Consider the following 23,250-nt stretch of genomic DNA (forward strand, 5'->3'; position numbering starts at 1 on the left):
AATTTTGGTGAAATAATTAAATATATTTATATGTGCAATGTGCAATCATTAATTAAGTTTTAATTTAAACAACAACAAAAAAATCACATTCAAAAGATAACTATATAAAAACCAAATACTGTGTGTTTATCATATTCATATGTTTTTTCTTATGAAAGCGAAAATCGCTTATACATCAAATTCATAAGATTTGCTTATGGAAAGTAAATCATTCAAAGATCCAATAAAATCTATAAGGTTCGCTTATGGAAAAAATCTATATGGCATCCTTATGGCTGATATATCTTTTTTTGGCTGAGTGTAGCAGGAGCTTTGCACTTGAATTTTAAATGAGATTTAACCCGTGAAAGATTTTTTTTCAAAAAAGGATCATTTTTTAGGCATTTTGGGCAATAATGCGTTTACTTTCAACCCGCTCATGGGAACATTACAGAGAAAAATGAATTCCAAAAATCTTGAACAAGCGTTTTTGAAAACAATAAAATATTGAACACTTTGTTCGTGGTTCCCGTTTTCATGAACGCTTGTTCACGATTTTGGGAACTCTTTTTTCTCCGCGTAATCCAGATCCTTGCGCATGTTTTGGTATATAGGTATAACATTGAAGTTTTGAGCAACCTGAAGCTCGGTACAAATCTTCAAAGTTTGGCTTTTTTTCTCGAAAAATCCCAGAGAAAAAAAATCCAGAAAATATTCCTGAAAAGTTAGTTATTCTAAAAAAAATATTGAGAACCCACCAAATTTTCAACCAAACCAAAAGTTGATCTTTTTTGTTTGCTATAACTCTTCCGAAGCCACCAAAGCTCCAAAACTACAAAAAAATCGGATAATTCACTGTTTACTGAGTTTGTCGATCTTGACCACTGTGCAATTACTCAAATCAGTAAACAGGTCACTGAAACTGATAAAAATATTATTTTCTCGAAGTTCTAATGCTTTTATAATCATTTTGAATGGATCAAATCAAACTATCAAACTAAATCAAATAAGTTTAATTTTTTAATGGCTTTTGCTTGCAGGGTGAAATACTTGAAAGTTATTATGAAACTCTTCTTTGCCATTGGCTCAAAGGTTGAACACCACGTTCAACTAGCAAAACTTCTGACCTCAAAAACCCAAATCAATATGCTCTCGGCTTTGTGCCTGTATTTCACCATTGAAGTTCCCAAATACACTTGCGTAATAAGTACCTCAGCTCTGAAAGAGACACCAAAAGCCTTTAAACCCCACCTCCCTCCCTCATTTAACCGAATCCAGTTCGGGTAAACAAAAGCCTTAACCAGCAGCACCTTGCGCGAAACGGGACGACGAAGGCGTTGGCGTTCCGAATAGCAAACGGGGGAAAATGGAAAAGTCAACCCAATCGACGGCCTTGGTTTTTTGGGCTAGGATTCGAGCCACGATCCCAAAATAATAAAATTGAAATTTATTGGAGCTGGGCTCGATTCGATTCACTTCTTCGTTTGGGTTTGAACGACCTCCCCCAGATTCAGGCTGATTCTTGGATTTCTTGGAGGACTCGGTCTCGGATTCCGGATCGGTGGTGGCTCACGGTTTGTTTATTGAGGAATGGATATGTTTTCGGTGCAAACAAACTGAACGTGGAATAAAATTAAGCTCCAATAAGTTAAAGTGACAACCTTTACAGACTGGACATTCATTGGGTATGTGCCTCAAAAGTTTAGTCTTGAAGTACTGAGAGCACAAATAATTTCACTGTCTGTAGCGCTGGGTTTTTCTTACCATAAATATACGGTTTGATATGCCACAAGAAAGTGGGATTAAAATATGTATCCAAACGAGTATGTTGAAATCACAGATGAAACCCCTCCGCTGCTCTCGAAAACGTCCACAAATTGCTTGTTTCGTGAAAGATTATTAGATGAAAGGATCTACCCTCCGCAACGGACGTCTGCATTTCTTGAGATAACTCCAAAAGGGACGCCGTTTCGTCGCGATGTCGTTAGGATGAGAGAAGAAGCTATCATATGAGACATCACCATTAAAAAAAAACAATGTAGGACCTGCTACATTTGAAATCACTGAATAGCGAAAGCTACAATATTTCATGAATAAATGAAAGTTGCTAGTATTTAAAATTGAGGTAAAAAGTCACCGATTGTGATTGGACACTCAATAATATTTTAACTGAATGAATGTTCATGGAAAAGAAAATCATAAATTAAAAAAAAAACATTTAAAAAACATTCTAACCAATTATATATTTTTGTTAAAGATGAGATGATATTATTTTGCGAGATATTTTAGGATAATTGAAACTATTTTTGTAAATAGTACATTTCAATTGTATCAAAATGGGATGAAAACCTGTGTGAATTCAGATATTCAGACCATAATTCATAATAAAGAAACAGACAAAAATAATTCTAAAAGTTGTTACTGTCATTTTAAATTTATGTCCTTTTTGAAATTGTTATAATTCTGGTAGGCATTTTTTATTTAGAACAAAAAAAAACCTGTTTCGAAGGTTATTTCGCAAACTATGTTCCCAACTTAGAATTAATCAGTTCTTGAAAGGAAGTCCCCATCTCAGCATAGGATAGTAACTACACACATGTAATGCTTAAACAACGAAATAAATTAAATGAAATTAAGAAAAAAATATTTACAGTGTAACAATGTTTTATAGAGTTGTACAACTACAAAGTCTACAAATACCTTCAGTGGGGGTGACTTTGGGTAAAAAAAGGGTAATTTCTAAATAACAAACATAACTTAAAGGATGCCGAAAAACTTTTAACGCAGCATTGTTCTTAGATAGATAAAACATATTCCCATAATATGGTGGAATCTGATGAACTCTACCTTTATTGCCAATCGTTTGAAAATGGTGCTCAAATACAAAGATAGAACAAAACAAGTCATTCGACAGTGTTATTTGTTTAAGGGAATCGTATTGACATGCTACAATGTTGAAAGAGGAGACTATTTTTTCGGTACTTTTGGAGCAATTTCAAAAAACCGTACTTATCCACCCTTATAAAAATAAGTTATGAATTAAAAATAAATAAACTTCCTACAGACTTTTTCTCAAGTATATACAGACACCTCTGAACTACCTTTAAAAAAATGACAACCCTCTACACGGCTTTTTCGTGGTGATCGGACCCAGTAATTTGAGGTTATGTTGAAAATCACCCTTTTTTGTAGTCGTCTAAATAGTTTTTAATGATAACTTTTAAACGACTAACGTCATCCTGCACTCATTTCTGTGTGAGTGTGTTGCAAGCAAGTTTGACAAATTGACAAGCAATAAAAAGTGCGAGTTTTGGTTGTTTGTTTGCCATAGTCTAATAGCTTCTTAACTATACAATTTTCAATAACAAGCTGTAAAACCTGAAAGTGAACACCCGGAGAACGGTGCATATTGATAATCAACATCCCCACACACGCACAGACATTTGTTCAGAATTTGATTCTGAGTCGATAAGTATAAATGTAGGTGGGTCTAGGAGGTCAGAATAAAAAGTTCATTTTCTGAGTGATTTTATAGCCTCTCCTCAGTGAGGCAGGCAAACAAAATAATTTTGAAATACGTATTTTGAAAACTCAACTTTCAGCCATTAGAAGTTAACATAAATAAATAAATAAATAAAAAGTGGATTCCTCCCGCGTATTTTTTTAAATAAAAATCTTTTTATGGCCTATAACTTGACACCAATGACCAATGACACCAAATCAATTAGAAAATTAGTTTATAGGTTAGTTTTAAGGTATCCCTGTTCCCTTTTGTACATGTAGAACCTCCTACATTTGAAATCACTGAATAGCGAAGACTACAATATTTCATGAATAAATGAAAGTTGCTAGTATTTAAAATTGAGGTGAAAAGTCACCGATTATGATTGGACACTCAATACACTGAATGAATGTACATGGAAAAGAAACTCTGAATAAATATTAATTAACAAAAAAAAAAAACAATTAGAAAATAATTTTTCAAGATATAGATTTTGGAATTTTTAGATACTCATTTTGTTTGACTGGCCAGAAAATTGTATGGAGACTTGTAACTTATGACGAAAAATTGCTTTTTTGTCATGGGAAATGGGTTGCTAAAATTTCATTCAGTAAAATAATACAAATAATAACTCAAGAAAACTCAGTTTTTTTTGTAATTGTTTGCTCTACAACTTCAAAGAACATTGATCACTTAAAATGTAATTTTGAGTTCCACATAATAAAATGTGCGATTGTAACAAATTCTAACAGGTCCTTATAATCCCAAAAAAATGTTAAACTACAATTTTTTAAAGATTAAAGATTTTAAAGACGAATTCAAAAAATCAACTAGCTTCATTTTTTTCAGTCACTTAGGAAGAGAAAAAAACACAAAATAATGTATACACCATTACAGTTATGGTACTGTCACAATTTTATCAATAAATAAGAAAAAACAAGTCTGGGTTAAGGCCGTTGCAAATATTTTTTAATGTTAATGTCGCCTCCCCCTTCAAAGTCGCCCCGAAAAATCAGAGGGCAAAAATTATTTTTTTCGAAAAACTTCAAAATTTTAATGAAAGTAAAGGTTTAATTACCTGAAAACCAGTTAAAATGCATTTTCCAGCGATTATAATCAGTTTTAGCAAGTTTGTGAACTTCTTTAAAAACAATTTGAATTTTTAAGAAATTTCCAATTTTATACCATTGTACAGTCCCTCAAAATCTGTTATGTTGATAAATATTTAATAGAAAGTCGATTACAGCCCAACGTTGCCAGATTATTTTATTTGGGTAATTTTCTACCAACTCACACGAAATCGGGAAAAGTTGCCCCGACCCATCTTCGATTGGCGTGAAACTTTGTCCTAAGTGGTAACTTTTGTCCCTGATCACGAATCCGAGGTTCGTTTTTTGATATCTCATGACGGAGGGGCGGTACGACCCCTTCCATTTTTGAACATGCGAAAAAAGAGGTGTTTTTCAATAATTTGCAGCTTGAAATGGTGAATAGATAGAAATTTGGTGTCAAAGGGACTTTTATGTAAAATTAGACGCCCGATTTGATGGCGTACTCAGAATTCCGAAAAAAAACGTATTTTTCATCGAAAAAAACACTAAAAAAGTTTTAAAAATTCTGCCATTTTCCGTTACTCGACTGTAAAAAAATTTGGAACATGTCATTTTATGGGAAATTTAATGTACTTTTCGAATCTACATTGACCCAGAAGGGTCATTTTTTCATTTAGAACAAAAATTCAATTTAAAATTTCGTGTTTTTTTCTAACTTTGCAGGGTTATTTTTTAGAGTGTAACAATGTTCTACAAAGTTGTAGAGCAGACAATTACAAAAAAATTGATATATAGACATAAGGGGTTTGCTTACAAACATCACGAGTTATCGCGATTTTACGAAAAAAAGTTTTGAAAAAGTTGGTCGTCATCGATCATGGCCGTTCATGGTCACCCGCGACAGACACGGACGACGAAACAAAGAGAAACGCAAAAAGTAACTTTTTCAAAACCTTTTTTCGTAAAATCGCGATAACTCGTGATGTTTATAAGCAAACCCCTTATGTCTATATATCAAAATTTTTGTAATTGTCTGCTCTAAAACTTTGTAGAACATTGTTACACTCTAAAAAATAACCCTGCAAAGTTAGAAAAAACACGAAATTTTAAAATGAAAAATTTTGTTCTAAATGAAAAAATGACCCTACTGGGTCAATGTAGATTCGAAAAGTACATTAAATTTCCCATAAAATAACATGTTCCAAAATGTTTTACAGTCAAGTAACGGAAAATGGGAGAATTTTTAAAACTTTTTTAGTGTTTTTTTCGATGAAAAATACGTTTTTTTCGGAATTCTGAGTACGCCATAAAATCGGGCGTCTAATTTTACATAAAAGTCCCTTTGAGACCAAATTTCTATCTATTCACCATTTCAAGCTGCAAATTATTGAAAAACACCTCTTTTTTCGCATGTTCAAAAATGGAACGGGTCGTACCGCCCCTCCGTCACGAGATATCAAAAAACGAACCTCGGATTCGTGATCAGGGACAAAAGATACCACTTAGGACAAAGTTTCACGCCAATCGAAGAGGGGTCGGGGCAATCGCTGTGTGAGTTGGCGGAGAATTACCCATTTGAGATCTGTATTTTCTTAAAAATAAATCTGTATTTTATCTGTATCATGTCAAAATCAAAGCCATGGAAGAATTTTTTAAAATTTTAACAGGGGATTTAAGCTTTTTAATTCTATTAAAACATAATTATGGTACTGAATAGTTGAAATTTTTAAATATAATCATTTTTAAAAAATCTGTATATACAGATTTTTGGGATTTTTAGGATCGAAAAATCTGTCAAATACAGATTTATCTGTATATCTGGCATGGCTGTTACAGCCTACAGCCAAAAAATATTTCAAAGTTGCTTCAAAACTTTCATTCGGGACAGTAAAACTTCCTACTGCCGTTCCAGTAAGACAAGAGACAAGCGTCTGCCCGTCGATTAGCAGTGGATCCGAGCAGAAAATCATTTAAACAAATGGGCGGCATCTGCAGAGTCGCTGCCTCTACGACGACGAAGACGCTGAGATCCTTTAGTCCTGATTCACCCAAAAGCCAACCCCACCCCATCGCACCCACCCAAGTCCACAAGTGGAAAGCCAGAGCAGCCGCCTCATCGGAAGCAAAACAAGATCCCGGTGCCAAGACTTTGGCCGAAAATAAATCAAATGTTTTTGGTGGGGTGAAATGTGCGGGGTGGGGGGCGGGAAGGTTTATCGTCGCCACATGTTATTTCAATGCGCTGATTTTTTTTTAGGGGGAGAAAGCTCGGATTTTGTCGTTTTTGGCAGACATTCTTTTGCGATTGCATTCTGTCCACTCCCTGGGGGGACACTAATCATAACGGAAATGTTTTGTACTGGCGATAAGCAGTAAAATGTTGTCTCAGTATTAAGTACTAAATTAGCGACAAAAGAGCTGAATAATGATTACTCTGTGCTCTCTTGTACTAAGCTTACTGGGATTCCTATCTAGTTAGCATTAAAGAGCACAGAGACATCGACAGAAGAGTTGACTCGGATGTCAGTAGCTTGGTCATCAGTACAGTAAATGTTAGTGAAGTTTGGTTTGACTATAGATGGAAAAGAAATTATACATATTTGCCTCCTCACTTTTGCAACTGTGACAAGATAAAATCCCACCAGAAACTCCCAAAGAATTTCCCTCACCATGTTCGACCCGCCCGTATCAAGTCCGAGCTCCCCTCGCTTTGGACCTCCCCTCGTGATGATGCTATCTTCCGTTTGGCCATCGGTAATCAATAATACAGGCGCAAGACACACAGAGTAACGACAGGCCTCTTTTTCACCCCAAGTTTCCACCCCATGGCCCATTTTTCCTCCTGTCCAGCCTGATTCGACCTCGTCATGGCCGCACATTTCGACAGCTTTTTTGCGATCTAATATTGATGGCCCCGGAGCTTTCGGAGCGCTCTTGTTGCTGCGGTGCGGAGTTGGAACCAGGAAGACCGCAGCAGCAGCAGCAGCAGCAGCACGACATCATCACGTTGATCCTACAATTTTCGGGAAAAAATGGGCCTTGTTGGAGAATACGCGGGGATTGGAAAGATTAAATTTTCTGGTCGTGTCCTCATTCCGCCCAGTTAGTCTGGGATTTTCAGCAATCCAGGTGTGTAGGCTTGGGGAATCAGATCGTGATGAGGCATTTTCTATGCTATCGAAACAATCGAATAAGTTTTCACTGAGTTCAACTTAGGTTATAATTATTGGTTATCCATCATTGCCATGATTTTTCGTTCAAAGATATAAATTTTGCGCCCCTATCAATATTTTGACAAAATTCCTTCTATAAGTTGTTTAGAATACTTCTTTTTGGTAACGATTATCCCATTCCTTGCGAAGTTAAGGAAATCGTCATTAATCATTGATTGCCAATTAGGACGTCAATGAATGTACCACAAAATGTTATAAATTTTGAAGCACAATTGATTAAGATAAAAAAAATTCCTTCAATGGCTTCAAGAAGGCAACAACCGACACATGCTGATTCATTTTGGTGCAGAAATTCGTTAAATTTAATGAGATACAAAGCATTTTAGAGTGATGATCAATTTTCATCGAAAATGATCAACGGCTTCACCTTAAAACGTTGAATAAACTCATAACAATACGAAATGAAAAATGCCGTTGCAACTAAATTTCTAAGTTAACAAAACTGAAAAGAAATTTCATAAATCATTCATTATGATAACATAACCAAGCTTCAATCACATTCATTTAACTTTTAAGCAAAATTGCAAGCCACATTTAGAGCTGAAAATGAATTAAAATTTAGAGAAGGCTAGTTTATCTCTCATTGAAATTTTGCTAGACCAACAATGCAAAAAAAAACTCTTTCTAATAATTATGCACAAATACAAACATTTATTGTAAGAGAAAAAAAAACAATAAATTCGCCCTCTCTCACCACTTTAAATATTTACAATTCTTTCAGATTCGTAAACAGGGCCGGATTTTGGTAAGATGGTGAATCTTGTTTTGGAGTTTCAGCTTTAACGCCAGTTTTATAAATCGTGTTTTGCCTGCATCAAAATATAAGTTTTCTCATTTTCTTGCAATTGATAAAATTACATGATGCAAAAAAAACCTTAGGTAGTATGCTACATAAACTAAAAAAAAACTAATTGCTTTCAAATTCATCATGACAGAAAATTCATGTGATCATCGCCCGACATACAACTAGGGGAACAGCATCTAATTCCAGCGTGCCTCTTATGTTGGCAGGTCAGAACTTTGGCATTCAATTAAAGCTAATTAAAAGCGTTTTCAACTGAAATCGAGTGATAAATAGCTCAATAAGAAGTGAGCAAGCAAGTTTCTATCAAAAGTTTTGCAAAATTAGTTGTTTGAATAGTGAAAACCAGCAAATTGGATGGAGTTAGGAGCGAGTGCTTAACCTGCCAAAAATACGAGAATTTCCCCTATATGATTCAAATATTTACAATTAAATGGGACCAAGGAAGTAAGCAATCCATTTTGACAACATTCCTTGATGTTATGATAAAAAATAACCATGCAAAGTTAGAAAAAAAACGAAATTTTCTAAATGAAAAACATTGTTCTAGATGAAAAAAATCTGGGTTATTGCAGATTTGAAAAGTATTAAATTTCCCTTAAAATGACATGTTCCAAATTTTTGTAACAGTTGAGGAACTGAAAATGGCAAAATTTTTGGAACTTTTGTTGCGTTTTTTTCGGAATTGTGTGAACGCTATCAAGTTGGGCGTCCAATTCAACATAAAGTCCCTTTGACACCAAATGTTCAAAAATTGAAGGGGTCGTACCGCCCCTCCGTCACGAGATATCGAAAAATGGAGCTCGAATTCGTTATCAGGGACAAAAGTTATCTCTCAGGACAAAGTTTCACGCGAATCGAAGAGGGGTCGGGGCAACTTTTCCCGATTTCGTGTGAGTTGGTAGAGAATTACCCAACTTGAAGATGTTGAATTGACCTTATTACAAATTACCTTAATCCGTAGCTTGAACATTTATTTTTAGGTAAAAAAATAAATGAAGAATATGAAATGTCTTGAACGTACAGAGAAGTGGTTATCAATTCATTTTGATTGATTTTAAAGTATGTTTTTGATCTAGTGATCATTATTTTGATAAACGTTAAAATTTGCAGATATATTTAGCATACCACAAAACTGGTTAAAAAAGTCACTGGGAACCATTATTTTTGTTTGTGTCCCAAACTACTCATCGAAATTTCCGAAAAATCTTGGGCACAGTAGTCTAAAGAATGAGTTTAGCAAATCTGTTTCAATTTTGCGTCAACTAGTAAAAACCAAGTACAAATGTCTGAAAATGATACTTTTTAAACAATTGATTTTAGAGTTATCGAAAAAACCTTCCTGAGAATAAGCTTTTAACTGCAAAAAACATTCACAAGTTTGAATAGTCCTTATTTTAAAACGTCAAATAATTTTGTCTTTTGAACAAAAAGATGTAGAGACTTCGTTTTTTCGCCAAAAGACGTGTTATTATGCCAAATGACGTCTAAATATGCCCGAAGACACCAATATTGTCTAAAATAATAACAGAAAGTTATAAATTAAAACACTTTTTTAAAGGTTAACATATTGAGAGATAGACATTTGGTGTCTTCAGCAAAGTTGTTTTGAACGATTAGTGCTACAATACTGCCCAGTTAGATTGCATTAGAGTGTGGAGATAAATTAAAAAAAGGAGTTAATTTAGGATCACCCTAGTTTCGACTTTCGACATGGCCAAAAGGCGTAGAATTTAACACTAAACAAAATGTTCATTGACACCAAACATCTAACATGCTTCCCTGAAGCAGATATTTTTTTTTCCTGTTAAATTTACTTCACAGACAACTATGTGTGTGTGAATCCAATTGGAGTACATCAGCTTACGTGTATTTATAATTTTTTAATCAACAAAAGCCATTATCCCTTTGCGGGCTTTTCAACGAAAACAAGTTTTTTATTCATTGAACTGAATCAAGGTCAAGTCTCCATACAGTTTAAGCAAATTTCCGTACAAAAAATGTAAAATTTGTGAGAACAGATTTTCTGAAGGATTTAATGTTTTCTGAAAATTTAGAGGTATTGTAATCAGGGGTAACATTTGCAGAAATTTGTATGACCCAATCTCATCCCCAGACCCAATGTCCCAATGTAAAATTGCTACACTCTTAAAAATACCCTTTTTTATAATACTTACAAAAAACAATAAAACTGAGTGTAATAACAAGTGGAACAAGATGATAAAATATCATAAATTAGCGCAGTATTTTTTTAAACCGTGTCAATAAATATAGAACGAATAATTCGAAGACCTCGATATTTTTGAAGTTGATGTCAGTAACCGTTTCAGTTTTCCCTAGTAACATTTTAGGTTTAAAGTAGGCAATGAAAGCCTATTTAGGACGTATGAGGGTTTTCAGAACCATGATAAAACCTGTAAATTTAAAAATGTTACTAGGGTTGTCAAGGTTTGATAGATTTGAGCTCCCTGAACACGCTCCAATTGACACAACTGAATTTGAGTGTATTTCATGACAATTAATAAAAACAAAAAAATGGGTAAAAATGCAATGGAATTATCATAAGCAACCAAGTGCACCCACGTTTATCTATGAGGATAGCAAAAAATAAGGGGATTCGCATGGTTGCTTATGATAATTCCATAGCATTTATACCCAATTTTACAATTTTATTTAGGCCGTTGCAAATATTTTTCAAAGTTTATGTCAGGAGGCAAAAAAATATCAGAAAACTTTAAAATTTCAATGGAAATAGAAATCTAATCCACTGAAAACAATCTAAAATGCATTTTTTCTGCAATAATAATCATATTTAGCATTTTTGGGCTCATTTAAAATTAATTTGAATTTTTATAAAATTCCAATCGTAATTTTTGTTCCGGCTGATTTTTTTTGTCAATATTAACGTATTTTGGAAACTTATGATTGCAAACAAGTGGACAGGTGTCATGCATTTTCAAACAAACTTTTGTCATGCAAATGTTAAAACTGTGACTTGTATTTGAATTCTTAAACTTTTTTTTTATTTTTTTGCCTTACTTTGGTCAGACCGAGGGACACAAACTTCAAAAAATATTTGCAGTATCCAAATTGTCAAGTATTGTTAAATACATTGGTTTTCATATTTTGCATCCCTTTCAAATTATAGCATTTGGGCAGCTTTCTACGAAATCGGCCGATTTCGACCATTTTTTTTTTTTTTTTTTGTATTTTTTGATTTGGCTCAAACTTTGTGGGGGCCTTCCCTATGACCAAATAAGCTATTTTGTGCCATTGGTTCACCCATGCTAGTCTCCATACAATTTTGGCTGCTGTCCATACAAAAATGGTACGTAAATATTCAATCAGCTGTAACTTTTGAGTGAATTTTCTGATCAATTTGGTGTCTTCGGCAAAGTTGTAGGTATTGTTGAGGACAATTGAGAAAAAAATAGGTACACGGATTTTTTTTTGCAGATTTTTTAATCAACTTATTTTCACAAAAACTCAATTTCCCAAAAAAAAAAATATTTTGATTTTCGAGATTTTTTGATATGTTTTAGGGCAGCGATTCTCAACCTTCTTCTAGGCCGGTACCCCCTGCCATGTAAATCAAGTAGGCCCGGTACCCCCGTTGAGAATCGCTGTTTTAGGGGACAAAAATCCGCAACTTTTGAGCCATAGAGAAACATGGTCAAAAAATCTGCCGCCGAGTTATGTTTTTTTTTAAATGGTGATTTTTGGAAAAAATCGAAATTTTATACAAAGTCAAATTTGAAGTAACTTTTTAATGTAAAATTGAATTTCCAATCGACAAATACTCCACAGATTTTTTGATTAAGGGCTCGATTTTTCAAGATCCCTTCGAAAGATTGGCTGCGCTAGGGTCTGATTAGATTAGATTAGATTAGAAGGGCTCGATTTTTCAAGATTTGGCCACTGAAAGTATGATTTTAGCTAAATATTCTCAGTTTTTCGATTTTCTAAAATAGTGATTATTAAAGATCACCTCAAAAAAAATTTTTTTTAAATAGTTCAGAAAATTAGCTATAAAACTGTCTAAGAGCCATTGAAGATTGGACCTCCGGTTGGTTGAAAATTTCTAAATCAAGACTAACATTTTAAAAAGGCCAAACATTGAATATTACGCCCATTTAAAATTCTAGTTTTGATTTAAAAATATTCGAATATGTTATTTTCGAAAAGATCGGAAAATTTCACGAATGTTTTATGTTTTAACATTGAAAATCGGGCCATTAGTTTCTGAGATATTGACATAAGAAAATGGTGGGTTGTTATGGTGAGACTTAGAAAACATCAATTTACCCGTTCCTTTTTCTTAAAGTCGTTGTATCTCAGCAACCAGAGGTCCAATCTTCAATGTTAGACAGTTTAATAGCAAATTTTCTGAACTTTTCAAAAAAAAATATTTTGAGAAATGGTCACTCATGGTCACTATTTTTAAAAATCGAAAAACTGCAAATATTTCGCTAAAATCAAACTTTCGTTGGCTTGAAAACAGAGCCCTTTATAAAAAAATCTGTGAAGTACTATTCGATTGGAAATTCAATTTTACATTAAAAAATTACTTCTAATTTGTTTTTGCATAAAATTTAGATTTTTTCCAAAAATCTTTTTTTTTAAATTCATAACTCGACGGCAAATTTTTTGACCATGTTTCTCTATAGCTCAAAAGATGCGGGTTTTGGTCCCCTAAAACAAATAAAAAAATCTCGAAAATCAAAAAAATATGTATTTTGTGAAATTGAGTTTTTGTGAAAAAAGGTTGATTAAAAAATCTGCAATTTTTATTCCGTGTACCTATAGATATTAGGCTAGCAAAAACGTTTGAAAAAATCGTGTTGTCAAAAACGAGAAGACACTGTAAGTACATGAAATTTTCATTTCAAATTTACAAATTTATTAAAAATATGACTCTAGACTTGACTTCAACCTTTTTTAAAGATACCCAGAAGCATATCTAAAACCTTTGGAAAAGTCTCCCTCCTGACAAACTTAAGGAGCTCGTCATGAAACCTCCCGTCATCATCATCGTCATCGTCATAGCGAGGAGATGATCATTATAACAAAATACGACGATGCTTGCAGCGCGAGTTGATGGCTGCCAGCTTGAAAACGACAATGAAAAACGATACGCGTCGTCCTCGTCGTCCATAAAACGAGAGCAAGTCCTTTTGGCGTGTTCCAACCGAGATAAAGTCGCAATCCGTTCAGCCTTGTGCCAGTTTTCCTTGTGTAGTGGGGGGACAGTGCTGCCAGACTTTACTCATTAGTCATAAAAAGACTTGACGAATAATGCAAACAGTTTTATTTGTTGACATTATGCAAATTAGAGAGAAAATTATTCAAGAAGTGTTTACAAAGAAATTTGATTATGAAATTTAAGAAACGAATAATGATTTAACCAAATTGGCAACACTTGCCATCTCAATTGGTCGATCGCCATGACATCATGTGAGAAATGAGAAGATCCTGAGAGAATATAAGCCCTCCACCCCCTTCTCCCCATATTTGCCAAAAAGCCCCATCCGACGACGACGATGATGATGACACGCAGTTCCGTGTGAGATGGCAACTGGGAGGATTTTCCCAAGCTGCAAGACACGCCATTCGCCAGAAAGGATTCAGCTGTTATTTCATTAAGACCACTTTGACGCGCCGTCGTCGCCGGTCGTGTGCTCGCCGGGGGAAAGTTTCAAATATTTGCCAGTCTTTGTGAATTGTGTGTGTGTGAAAAGGAGATTTTCCTCAGCCTCAGTGAAATTGAAGTGTTTAGGCATCAAAGAGTGAAATGATATTTGCGATGAAATTAAATTCTTGAACGGAATAATTTTAGTGAGATGGAATGTTAAATTTTCCTCCCCCACCAAAAAAAAGCACATGAATAAGTTTATGCAAAAATGAAAAGGCAAAAGTTGCGGTAAAGGCTGTGGCGGCGTCGGGCGACGTGGCGTCTCCATTCTGGCGCGTATGTGAGTGTGTCATCACGCACGCACGCACGCACGAACACATCACCACCACCATCACCACTATGTTCACTATCCCAAGGGGTTAGCAGCGGCGAGCGCCCCGAGTTCTAGAACGCAAATTTACATTTATTATTCATGAATGTTTAGGCAAATTGTGAGCCATTTTGTCGTGTGGGGGGAGTCTGGTACTCGTGAGGGAGCTGGAAACATTCACTGCCTTCGATAATCAACACACAATGTGCGACTGGATGGATTCTGCTTTTTTGTTGAAAATAAAATAAAATAAAAAAGCTAGGGTAATTACGGTCCAAGCCCGAAAAAAAAGCCTCGCAATGTGTGCGGTGCGCTGTGTCATTTTTAAATGAAAGCTACATTAGGTGCCGGGTAGGATTTGGTGCTCTCATTGGGCTTTGCAAAAAAAAACTTTTGTGAAGTTAATAAGTGTCACACCGACAAAAAAACGGGCAATTTAAAATTTAAAAAAATTTAATATAAATAAAACTTATGCTTCAAAGTTATTCAGGAAAAAAGTGGATAAATTGTTGTATTCAAATGCATGCATAACAAGTGAATCATCCCACAATCTATCTCCACCTTAAAAAAATCTCACGAGACTTTTGAACAACTTATAGTTCATCGTTGAAGAAAATGATAAGAAATGCATTATCACTTTTATTTGAAAACAACATCTATTTGCTGATCACTGCTGAACATGAGTTTCATAATTAACCACAAAAATCGGATTTATAATCAATTTTTCGTTTGAAAGCAATACAACACCATTGAAATTCTCGAATCCTTAAATAAACAATCAAAAAATGTGCATAAGTTTACATTGAATACTTTCCGCTGATTTTTAATTAAATCTTACATCATTTTTCTTGTTAATTGTCGATCGAAAACCAATCTAAAACTTTACAGAAACATGAACACGTTGAATTTTGGAAGGCAGAAATGTTTGAAAAATTCGCTTTGCCAAAAACGGGATAACACTAGAGGGTGACTAGCGGTAATTCCCGGCCATTTTTTTCAATTCAATAATTTTGCATAAAAATAAGTACAATCAATTGAAAACAACTTGAAATGCATTGATAATCATTTTTTAGCATTTTCAATTTAAAAATAAAAACGATGCACACTTGTAGGATAGGGTGTCCAGAAAAAATGACCCCCTGCTCCACAGGCGGAGAAGTTTTTTGGATTATTTTAAGCATCTATGTAAATTTTGAGCGAAATTGATTGAGATTAACCCATTCATACCCGAGCCTTAAGGGGTTACATTCATGTAGAAAAGTACAAAATTTCATATTACAGAAGGTTATATAATTCCGCTAGAAAGATGATTATCAACCACTCCTGAAAGTATCATGAAGATACTTAATGATTAAACTGAGTAAGAGAATATTTAAGTTTGAAATTTTGCCATGCGCAAAGCAAACTTTCAAACTTTGTGAGCGTTTTTCTCTGAACATTGAGTTGATTTACGGGTGCCACGATATCTCGAAATGGAAATGGGAATGGGATTCCGTGTACATGACGAAGCCCGATTTTAAAAATTTGCTTTTTTTTAAATACAAAAATAAAAAAAACCTGACGATTTTTTTTTATGAAAATCAAAAAAAATATTTTTATCTTTTTTAAAAATAAGCCTTTGTCATGCACACAGAACCGGTTAAACGAGTCTTGTCCAAAATTTTGAGCCGATTTGGTCAAAGCAGAGTTGAGATATCGTGGCACCCATTTTTTGAAACTGCTAACTTCAAATAGCTAAATCTCGGTAATGATACAACCAAATATCTTCTAATTTGTTTTGTTAGTAGATGAAAATGTACATTTTAATGCCATGAAAACAGATTAAAAAGGTAAAGTGTGTGCTCCTACTATCTTCTAACATTTTTGCTTATTTACATGTATTTAGCCCCTTAAGAGCGAGTTTTTCACCAATGTGTAACAGGTCGTATCGAGGTGCTCCGATTTGGATGAAACTTTCAGCGTTTGTTTGTCTATAAATGAGATGAACTCATGCCAAATATGAGCCCTCTACGACAAAGGGAAGTGGGGTAAAACGGGCTTTGAAGTTTGAGGTCCAAAAAACCTAAAAAATCTTAAAATTGCTCGCATTTCCGTAAAGCTTCATCAATTCCAACTCTCTTAGATGCATTCGAAAGGTCTTTTGAAGCACTTCAAAATGTGCCATTGACATCCAGGATTGGTTCGACTTTTTCTCTTAGCTTTTTCAAATTACTGTCAAAAATGGATTTTTTTAAAACCTTAATATCTTTTTGCAACAGCCTCAAACACCCATACTCCCATAGGTCAAAAGATAGGTAATTACATGGACTATAAGCCTACGGTGTTAACTTTTTGGCCAATCGCAGTTTTTCTCATAGTTTTTCGATTTTTCTAGAACAAACATTTTACAACGTTAGTTTTTGCCCTGTAGGCCAAGAAGACGGCACTTTTTGGTCTCAATTTTGTCATATTCGGAATCCTTGGACAATTTCACGTAAGTTAGAAGTATGGAGTTGTAATTTTGATCTAAAAAATAATTAAATAAAACATTTTTGAAAAAAAGAAATAGATTTTATTTACCCTGTGATCAATACGTCAAATGCTGTATCAAGTAGGCGAAAACCTGTTTTACCCCTAATTAAACAAATTGTTAAAAAATATTTTAATTCATTCTAAATGGCAATTTTTCCAATCAAATTTAAAACTCCAATACTTCTAACTTACGTGAAATTTTCCGAGGATTCCGATATGACAAAATTGAGACCAAAAATTGCCGCTATGGCGGCCTACAGGGCAAAAACTAACGTTGTAAAATGTTTGTTCTAGAAAAATCGAAAAACTATGAGAAAAACTGCGATTGGTCAAAAAGTTAACACCGTAGGCTTATAGTCCATGTAATTACCTATCTTTTGACCTATGGGAGTATGGGTGTTTGAGGCTGTTGCAAAAAGATATTAAGGTTTTAAAAAAATCAATTTTTGACAGTAATTTGCAAAAGCTATGAGAAAAAATTGAACAAATCCTGGATGTCAATGGCACATTTTGAAGTGCATCAAAAGACCTTTCGAATGCATCTAAGAGAGTTGGAATTGATGAAGTTTTACGGAAATGCGAGCAATTTTAAGATTTTTTAGGTTTTTTGGACCTCAAACTTCAAAGCCCGTTTTACCCCACTTCCCTTTGTCGTAGAGGGCTCATATTTGGCATGAGTTCATCTCATGTATAGACAAACAAACGCTGAAAGTTTCATCCAAATCGGAGCACCTCGATACGACCTCTAGAACAAACCGAGCAATATTTACAAATACTGCCTCTTAAGTTGATAAAAAATGGCTTTTTTAAATCGCTAATAACTTTTCAGGATCGAGTTTTACTGCTTTGATATGTTCTACAAAGTTTTAGAGCATTAAATTTCCAATGAGAATCTCACTTTTGGGAATATTTGGATGAAAGTAGCGCATCGTGCAGACCAAACCCGTAAGAAAATGGGGTTTTCCATATTTTTTTAGATTTTTCCCATACAAACTGCACCTTTGAGTATCAATGGCTAAATGTTAACCAATTTTGAACAAACTTGGCCCAGAGTCCTAAAATAGCTTAAGGAACAATATTCAGCTTGTAGAGGTTTTGAAAAAAAGTAACGTATTCTGGGCACCCTATTGTATTCTTTTTGTTCAAATAAGCCATTTTGCATTATTAATTTCTCGCCTACTTTTTCAAAAGGTCTTATGTACATAGGGACTCATGGTAATCTAGATTTCTACTTAAAAGTCTTCATACAAATTTGGAAGCTGTCTATAAAAAAGTGCTTAGAAAACATTTGAAAAACTGTTAGGGATTTTCTGATCGATTCGGCAAAGTTGTGGTTTTGATTAGAACTATTCTTAAAAAAAAAAAAATATTACACTCTAACCAAAAAAATTTAGGCATTTGACATTCTTGGTCGATTTTGGCATACTTCATCACCTGAAGTACTGTGCACCGTTTCTGATTTATAAAAAAAATGAAGGTTACATTATTCAACAAAATTGTCTTTTCTTATTGTTTAAAATAGTGTCCATCCTTGTCAATCTTTGAAAAGATGTTTTCGAAAAGCTGAATTGAGCTGAGCTCAACAATTTGCTTTTATGATAATTATTGATCCGACCTTTAATTGCTGAGATATGGAATGAAAATTACTCAAACAATTGACCCTCAACTTTCATCGATGACATCTTGGAAATCATTGATTAGATTTTCAATGTCAAAAAGTGAAATTTAATTAACTTCTTGAAAAAACATTATCAGAATTTTCATATCACAACTGACATTTCAAAACGGCTTAGATCATATTGTTTGACCGTAAACAAATATTCTTCCCCGAGGTTAAACTTCACACAACTTTAGTCAGAAATTGTATAATTTCTATTTCAATTTTGTCATTTTTGGCATAGAAAACAATAACGTGATTTAAATGCAGAAACAGTTTGAACGTGTTTCCTATGTTGAGCATACGAAATTTTCTTCTACTTATTTTTCAAACATGTTTTTGTTTTCTATAAACCTGTTGATAAAAAGTGGCTTAAGACAAATGATAGAAATGACGCCGCATTTGTTACTTTTAGGATTATATCATTTCAAGCTTATTTATTCACAATAGAACATTTATAACCAAAACATTATCACTTTACTGCATCATTATTTACTCTTACAATCATGAATTCTTTGAGATTCAATGGTTAATCAATTCCATACCTTGTGACACGAATAAATTCATGCACCGCCCGAGTTTAAACTTACCTCATGCCATCTTAACTTCGACATTACCTTCTGCACAAGTGATCATTCATCTAATCAACATCACCAATCTCACTCACATCTCATTTCATCCCCATCAAGCCTCTTTCGTGCGCTATCAAATGAAAACCGGCCAACGTTCTAATCCCACCACAAACGATCAATCTATCCGTTCCTCCCAACAGAGCTCTACCATGCCCGTCCTGTCGTTACACAATACGCACTCACATCCGTCGGGTTCAGCCAGCTACACCCTGGGACTAAGCGTCGCGCCCGTAGGTTCATCGTACACATTCCCAACGCACTCGGCCACCACCGGAGGATTAGCGAGTGTCCTCGGCCCGGTCGGATCGTCCGGCGTCGGCACAACCGGACTATCGGGTCTGAGCGGTGGACTCGGGACGGGAAGTTCCGGCCTGGGACTTAGTTCCGGCAATCCACTGACCAGCACGTACGGATCGAACCTGCCCAACTTTAACACGAGTACCTCGTACTCGACCTACACGAACCCGCTGCTGGGCTCCGGTGGGATCAGCTCCAAGATCAAACCGCTGGACGAGCTTGACCTGCTGACGCGGTACGCCCAGCGAGGAGGAACGCCCTGTTCACCGATTCCTCCCGCCAGCTGGGGCCTGGACAGTTTCGGCGGCATCGACGGGGTCAACCCGGCCTTTATGCACTCCCAGAACCGGTCACTCATCGGAATGGAGCTCGATGGTAAGTACCCACCGGCATGGTGCCTGCAAAGTTTAGTTTGTACAGACAGACAACTCGCCCTAGCCTCAGTAGGTCCTTAACGACGCTCTTTAATCCCTCCCTCCATTTAGCACGAACGCACGGTCTAACACTGAACGGTACCGGTGAACCGCAAGTGGACATGTTAGATATACCGGGAAAAGGTAGATGTTGTGTATTTATAGCAAGATTTTCCTATGATCCGCCAGAGTGAGTATACCAGTTAATCAGTGTAATCTTTATTCATAACATTTATGTATTATACAACAAGTCTGCTCCTCGTTTGCCCAGCACGGTGTTTCAAAGTACGCTGTTTGAGGCGAAAAAATGTATCGATTTTTTTTTTACAATACTTTAAAAAGGATTTAGATTACATCAAAATAGATTGAAAACAAACACTTTTAGACATTTCAGAGCCTCAGTGATGGGCTAATAAACGCTACCGTACAAAATTGGCTATATGGCATCGTTTGTTTACTAACATAAGAATTTCTGCATAAGAATTAATAAAAAAACTAACTTTATCCACCTATGTGGTTGATGCCTTCCTCACTTTTTACCAACAATGGGTAATATGAGTGGTTTGGACACATATTTCAGCTATTTTTTTTAGATCCAGAAAAATAAGTACACAGATATGACTCAAGAGGTCATAACTCGAGACAGGGTTGCCAGATCATCAATGTTGTGGACTCGTTGGAAAGGTCTTTCAATTACCTAACTAACGAAGGGTCGGATGATGGATCTGGACATAGTAACATACATTTAAGTGAGATCCGGCATCAAAAAAGTACATAAATATCACTTAAGTGGTCATAACTCGATCAGGGTTGCCAGATATTCAATGTTGTGAACTCGTTGGAAAGGTTTCTTGATTACCTAACCAACGATGGGTTGGATGATGAATCCGGACATCGTTTACATACATTTAAGTGAGATCCGGCTTCAAAAAAGTACATAAATATCACTTAAGTGATCATAACTCGAGACAGGGTTGCCAGATCTTCAATGTTGTGGACTCATTGAAAAGGTCTCTTGATTACCTCACCAACGATGGGTCGGATGATGGATCCGGACATCGTTTACATACATTTAAGTGAGATCCGGCTTCATAAAAGTACATAAATATCACTTAAGTGATCATAACTCGAGACAGGGTTGCCAGATCTTCAATGTTGTGGACTCGTTGGAAAGGTCTCATGATTACCTAACCAACGATGGGTCGGATGATGGATCCGGACATTGTTTACATACATTTAAGTGAGATCCGGCATCAAAAAAGTACATAAATATCACTTAAGTGGTCATAACTCGAGACAGGGTTGCCAGATCTTCAATGTTGTGAACTCGTTGGAAAGGTTTCTTGATTACCTAACCAACGATGGGTTGGATGATGAATCCGGACATCGTTTACATACATTTAAGTGAGATCCGGCTTCAAAAAAGTACATAAATATCACTTAAGTGGTCATAACTCGAGACAGGGTTGCCAGATCTTCAATGTTGTGGACTCATTGAAAAGGTCTCTTGATTACCTAACTAACGATGGGTCGGATGATGGATCCGGACATCGTTTACATACATTTAAGTGAGATCCGGCTTCAAAAAAGTACATAAATATCACTTAAGTGATCATAACTCGAGACAGGGTTTCCAGATCTTCAATGTTGTGGACTCGTTGGAAAGGTCTCATGATTACCTAACCAACGATGGGTCGGATGATGGATCCGGACATCGTTTACATACATTTAAGTGAGATCCGGCATCAAAAAAGTACATAAATATCACTTAAGTGGTCATAACTCGAGACAGGATTGCCAGATCTTCAATGTTGTGGACTCGTTGGAAAGGTTTCTTGATTACCTAACCAACGATGGGTCGGATGATGAATCCGGACATCGTTTACATACATTTAAGTGAGATCCGGCTTCAAAAAGTGCATAAATATCACTTAAGTGGTCATAACTCGAGACAGGGTTGCCAGATCTTCAATGTTGTGGACTCGTTGGAAAGGTCTCTTGATTACCTAACCAACGATGGGTCGGATGATGGATCCGGACATCGTTTACATGCATTTAAATAAGATCCGGATATATGTGAAAACACATTTTTATACATAACTTTTGAACTAGTTATCGAAACTTCAAACAATTCAATAGCGATGTATGGGACCCTAAACCAAGTCGAATGCACCTGGTTTGGTCAAAATTGGTTCATCCAGTGCTGAGAAAACTCAGTGAGAATTTTGGTCACATACATACATACACACACATACACACACACATACACACACACATACACACACACAGACATTTGTTCAGTTTTCGATTCTGAGTCGATATGTATACATGAAGGTGGGTCTTTGAGCTTTCAATAAAAAGTTCATTTTTAGAGCAGGATTATAGCCTTACCTCAGTGAGGAAGGCAAAAACCTTTATGTTCAAAAGATGAAGTATGAGTAATCTGCCCATAATTGAAAATTCGGCTATTATGCCAAATCAAGTATTCTGAGAAAAATGCGTATTAGAGTTTGTCACAAAATCTCCGTCAAGGCAATTTCTCATTAGAGTGGCATATTAGCCGTTTGGTTTTTCGCATCGGCAGCCAAGTCTAAACAGTATTTCAGTGAAATTCAAGTTCCAGGAGATGCGTTGGAACATCCTCTACCACCTGGTGCTAATATCTCGTTTTTGCCAAAAGTGGATATTAGCCGTTTTTTCAATGGTGGGCAGAATGTTGTAAAAAAAATTAGGGAGAAAAAAGTTTTTTTTATTTAAATTTTAATATTTATGTTTTTCAATTTAACTGCGTTTTTGAGCAATTTAATTCAGCAAATCATCATTTTAATCTTTCATATTCAACCATTTTTGTCTCTGAAATATAACAAAAAGTATAAAAATCAGCCACAATAATAATTAATTTGCCATTTGACCCTAGGTGGAAACCGACAATGGCGTAATTCATTTTTTTCAGAATATCAAAATTCCAAAACGTCACTACTTACATTCGGTCCGCAGCATTTGTTCGTGTTTGAAGTTTTCCCTTATCATAATCGAGAAATTAAAAGTGAGAGTGTGTGCGTGCAACATGGAGTTAAACTTTTCAAAGTGCCATGGTAACCTTCACGGCAACTTCACAGAAAGTTTAACTCCATGTTGCACACACTCTCACTTTTAATTTCTCGATACTT

The 23,250-nt window shown here is 35.3% G+C and overlaps 1 protein-coding gene across 20 annotated transcripts in view; it reads left to right on the forward strand.

Moving 5' to 3' along the window:
* The window catches only part of LOC120426310 (RIMS-binding protein 2), a 214,501-nt gene that overhangs the window by 94,706 nt on the left and 96,545 nt on the right, over positions 1-23,250 (forward strand). For 19 of the 20 annotated variants that reach the window (XM_052710815.1, XM_052710814.1, XM_052710801.1 and 16 more), the window contains 2 exons: positions 19,511-20,042; positions 20,153-20,270. In XM_052710815.1, coding sequence (XP_052566775.1) covers positions 19,511-20,042; positions 20,153-20,270 — 650 coding nt within the window. Of the gene's footprint in view, positions 1-8,487; positions 8,512-19,510; positions 20,043-20,152; positions 20,271-23,250 lie in introns of all 20 variants that reach the window. The other variant, XM_052710816.1, reaches the window with a different exon arrangement.

The sequence above is a fragment of the Culex pipiens genome, chromosome 3 (assembly GCF_016801865.2).
Source record: "Culex pipiens pallens isolate TS chromosome 3, TS_CPP_V2, whole genome shotgun sequence".
Taxonomy (NCBI): domain Eukaryota; kingdom Metazoa; phylum Arthropoda; class Insecta; order Diptera; family Culicidae; genus Culex; species Culex pipiens.